Here is a 4,573-nt window from a genome sequence, read left to right on the forward strand (position 1 = left end):
AGACCCCTCTCCTAGACAGCCCCAGTAACCAGGTGCCAGCTCCCTCCCCACCTCTGCAGACGCGCGCGGCCAACGCGAGTCCTGTGCGTAATTCAACAGCAACGCGAGACGCTGCAGGAACTCACGCAAGGGAGAAAGGGGAGGCAGAGGCTGTCAGCACTCTCTGTGCCCAATCCTGCTGGTGGGTCACAGAAGAGGGGTGTCACATCACTTCAGGGGACACCGAGAGGTGTCCAGACAGGCATCCTCCAGCAGAACCACAAGATACCACATCAATTGCATGCTCAGAGGGAAAACCCAATGAATTCTCTCCTGCCCTTCCCAAATCGTTCCTAGGACTGTCCCTGAGGACTCAGCAATGTTCCCTGTGTTGCTCTGTGCCTGCTCTGATGACAGCACGGGGGGGTCACCCTGCTCTACCTCCCCAAAAGCAGAGGAAGGGTTTGAGAAGTGCTGCCAGGTTGAGATCTGGGCTGGCTGCCCTCACGCAGAGACCCCGACACCCAGCGTCTGCCCAACCTCTTCCCCAACACTGCAAGTGCCATGCAGCTGCCTCAGGAGGAGCAGAGCCTGGTATGGGGACAAGATGACCAAGGCACTTGAAGAAGGTGACACCATACCCGCTGCGATGGCAGCCAGGTCCCTGTGCCACGGGGCAACAGGGTTTGTGACACGAGCCCTGCTCTAATCCCACGGAGGGGGAAATGCACGTCACCTAGAGTTTAGCAGAGGATGAAGCAATACCCAGCAAGGCGGGGAAGTTGTTGGCAGAGGTCAGCCAGCTCCCACCATCCACGACCAGGGTGGTGCCCGTCACGTAGGAGGAGAGGGGACTCGCCAGGTACAGCGTGCTGTGGGCGATCTCCGTCTTGTTCCCTGCCCGGTGGAGGGGGATCACGGCGAACAGGCTTGAGTCCTCGGCAAATTTCCCACCTAAGTGGTGGAAGAAAGAGTCAGGGAGGACCACGGGACCACCTGCCCACCATCACTGCCTGCCAGACACTGCAGCACTGCTTGCTGAGAGCACCAGGGAACCTACATGAGAGCCTGGCACAGCCCTGGGGACAGCCCAGAGACGAGGCCTGAGAAGAGAGTTAGAGGGGAGCTGAAGCCCAGCAACTGGATTTGTGCTGATTTTTGAGTTTGAGCAGAACCTCAGAGAGCTTTCCCAGCCCCCAGAGCTGAACCAGCACTCCACTAACGGACAGCAAGAGCTGTGCCACCAGGCAAGGCAGCTGGTCAGGCTGAGCTCTGCGGCAGCACGTGTCCCCATGGTGTCAGAGAGCACAAAAAGCTGCCACTTGACAGAAAAATCGGTGCCCTGGGAGGTAAAATCCCCCAAAAAATTAAAAAATCAGAAAAATCAGTGCCGAGGATGAGGGAAGGGCTGCTCCCCCCGAGAGGTGCCAGCTGAGACACAGGAGAGCTGTGCCCAGCAGCAACAGCCCCAGCTGCACCACACACCCCCAAGCTGCATGGCACGAGTGGTGGGTGTGTCACGCTCCCCTCCCGGACAGACGCCAGCGAGCCACCGCCGAGGCAGAGACAGGAGCCCCAGGTTGCCTCACCCAGCCGCCGGTAGCCCTCGGTGCCTGTAATGGGGCCTGGTGCCAAGCTGTTCACTCGGATGTTGTTGGGTCCCCACTCCACAGCCAGGTGACGGGTCATGGCATCTGGGAAGGGATTACAATGGCAATGAGAAACAGAGAGCAGAGCCATTCCCATGCCAGTAACTTCTGAGGGGGCCAAAAAGCCACAGGAGACTCTCAGGTCAAGTGCAAGAAGCAAAGCAGCTTGGAGAAGAGGAGACTGAGGGGTGACCTCATTAATGTTTATAAATATGTAAAGGGTGAATGTCAGGAGGATGGAGCCAGGCTCTTCTCAGTGATGCCCAATGGTAGGACAAGGGGCAATGGGTGTGAGCTGGAACACAGGAGGTTCTGCTTAAACTTGAGAAGAAACTTCTTTCCAGTGAGGGTGCCAGAGCCCTGGGACAGGCTGCCCAGGGAGGGTGTGGAGTCTCCTTCTCTGGAGACATTCAAGACCCGCCTGGACGCCTTCCTGTGTGATCTCATTGAGGTTCCTGCTCTGGCAGGGGGGTTGGACTGGATGATCTTTCGAGGTCCCTTCCAATCCCTGACATCCTGTGATTCTGTGAAGTGCAAAGGGCCCTAGAAGAGCCCTGGGTGAGAGAAGAGCCTCATCCCAAACCCAAGCACACAGTAACCACATCGATTCATATTCACCAATATTCGGGAAGAAGCAGCTCCCTGACTGGCCCCACAGAGCTGGCAGAGCCCCAGCAAGAAGCGTGTAGGTACCTATGGCAGCCTTAGCAGCACCAGCATGCACCTGGAGAGCCTGCCCTCGGTAGCTCAGGGTTGCCGTGATGTTAACGATGACCCCACCGTGGTCCTGGGGAAGGAAAGGAGACGTGGCATTAGGCAGGGAGCAGCACAAGGGGTCACCTAGGAGAGTGGTGGGACAAGAGAGCTGGGCTAGGAGGGATGGTCACCCATGGGCACTGCCACCTCTGCACTGCTGACCCATCACCGGGGCAGCACTGCCCACCCAGCCTCACTGAGCCAGGGCAGCCAGCGTGGTCCTTCTGGAGAGGTGGGAGATGCAGGGGTCAAGCAAAGCCACGGGAAAGCAGAGGAGCTGGAAAAGGAGCAGGAGATCACAGCTTGTTCCCTGGCAAGTGGCAGAGCACGGAAAGGTGCCACAACAGGGAAAGCCCCAGGGGCAGGGTCAGGCAGGATTCCTGGTTCCCGCTGAGGGGCTGCCATCCCTGGGAGGGAAGGGACTGGATCTGAGCAGGGTGGTGGGTGGCAGAGGGCTGGCAGCACAGCCCTGGCTCCATGGGTGCTGTGTCCCCTTCTGCCCTCCACACTTCCCTGAATTTCTCAGGAGCACAGTGTGGTTTGTTTGACGCTACCCCCCTGCCTACCAGGAGCCTCTCCACAGAGTCCTCTGACTCCAGTTCCACTTACCCGGAAATATTTCTCAAAGAGGACTTTGGAGGTGTTGAAGGTGCCAATGGTGTCGATATCAATCACTGTCTTGAAGGCATTGAAGGACAGGGCGCTGGCTGGGCACAGAAAGTTTCCTGCAGCACCTGAAGAACAAGCAGCCAGGAGCAGAGTCAGGACTGGGCCGGGAGAGATCAGGCAGGTTGAGGGCATTTCTGAGAAGGATGGTGAGTGATACTGTTTGGGGAGACTGGGGAGCACGTGGGAACAGCCCTAATAAGGGGATAAACAGCTTGGGGTGCCCAGCAGCATGGTCAGCCTGAGGGCAGAGGGTGCTGATGCAGTCAGAGCGGGGATGATCGATGGTCACACACTAAGAACAGGTCTCTGCTTCCCCTGAGCCCGTCCCCTCTGCGCTCCCAGCAGCTGCCCAGGGCTCCCTGGCCAAAGCAGCGTGAGCCAGACACTAGGAAAACACAACCCCCATGTGGGAAAACATCCTGCTGAGCAGAGAGCCTGTGCCAAACCTTCCCTCTGCCCACTCCAGCAGCTCACTGTTAACGAGGATGTCGATCCGCTTGAACTCCTTCAGCGCCTCATCCACCGCTGCCACGATGGTTTGGGGCTGCCTGACATCTACGGACAGAGGCAGGCACTGCTGGCCTGTGCCTGCCACCAGCTTCTTAGAAGCCTGCAAAAAAACCCAACAAATTAAATAAAAAGAGGTGAAAATCTTTCTGGGACTCTCTCCCTCAGCAAGGATCAGACCCAGAGGAGCAAGAAGTGAGGCAGGAGCCACGTCCCTGCCAGCACATGCAGCAAATGCTGTGGGCAGGGGAGAAACCTGCTCAAACATGGCCAAACCCAGCCCAGCAGCTCCCAGCTATCGCCCTGGGGTGGCCAGAGAAAGCTCCTGCACATCAACGCGTCCCAACCATGTCCCAGCCCAATGCCAGGCTGGCCCCAAGGCCACAACTCACAAAACCCAGTTACCTCTGTGTCCTGTCATCCACACAGCACATCCCCAGCAACATCTCTGCTGGGCAAGTACAAGGGTTGGACCCCACCGAGGCATTTTTGGCTTGAGCCCAGACACAATGAACCTTTAGATGCCCAGAATGTCACCAGGCAAAAGGGCAAACAGAGCAGCAGTGGCCAGGGTCTGTGTTGGGTTTGTGTGTGTGGGGGGGTGTTTATTTGGTGGTGGGGGAAAAGCCACCTTGTGAGAGTGAAAAGCTCCCCTGGCTCCAAGGTGGAGACCCCCCAGCCCAGACTGGGCCAGTGAGCACTAGAGAAACACCTCTGAGAATCCATATTGGTGAGGGGAACATCAGCCAAAAAAACAAAAGGACAGACAGACAGAGAGAGCTTCACTGCCAGAGGGAAGACAGAGACCCACACCCAGTTCACCTGATGGAGCAGGAGAAGGCAAAGGAAGTTCTGCAGCCCATATTGATTCAACGGTGGAGCAGAGACCCACGTGTAGGCCATGGAGGACTCCACACTGGAGCAGAACAACTGAGCCTGAGGGCAGGTGTGATGGAATTGGGACCCTGAGAGACACTCAACACCAGAGTGGGGGTGAACCCCCAGAGTGGGGG

General features: G+C 57.6%; 1 protein-coding gene across 1 annotated transcript in view; it reads right to left on the reverse strand.

The window, feature by feature from the left end:
- DECR2 (2,4-dienoyl-CoA reductase 2) overlaps nucleotides 1-3,663 on the reverse strand; it is a gene marked incomplete at its 5' end in the record, with an annotated part of 3,791 nt that extends 128 nt beyond the window's left edge. Inside the window, 5 exons of the mRNA XM_010164700.1 lie at nucleotides 745-933; nucleotides 1,569-1,673; nucleotides 2,322-2,415; nucleotides 2,994-3,118; nucleotides 3,528-3,663. Of these exons, the coding sequence (XP_010163002.1) occupies nucleotides 745-933; nucleotides 1,569-1,673; nucleotides 2,322-2,415; nucleotides 2,994-3,118; nucleotides 3,528-3,663 (649 nt within the window). The remainder of the gene's footprint in view (nucleotides 1-744; nucleotides 934-1,568; nucleotides 1,674-2,321; nucleotides 2,416-2,993; nucleotides 3,119-3,527) is intronic.
- Nucleotides 3,664-4,573: the final 910 nt, after the last annotated feature.

This window comes from Antrostomus carolinensis, unplaced genomic scaffold, assembly GCF_000700745.2.
Source record: "Antrostomus carolinensis isolate BGI_N321 unplaced genomic scaffold, ASM70074v2 scaffold35143, whole genome shotgun sequence".
Taxonomy (NCBI): domain Eukaryota; kingdom Metazoa; phylum Chordata; class Aves; order Caprimulgiformes; family Caprimulgidae; genus Antrostomus; species Antrostomus carolinensis.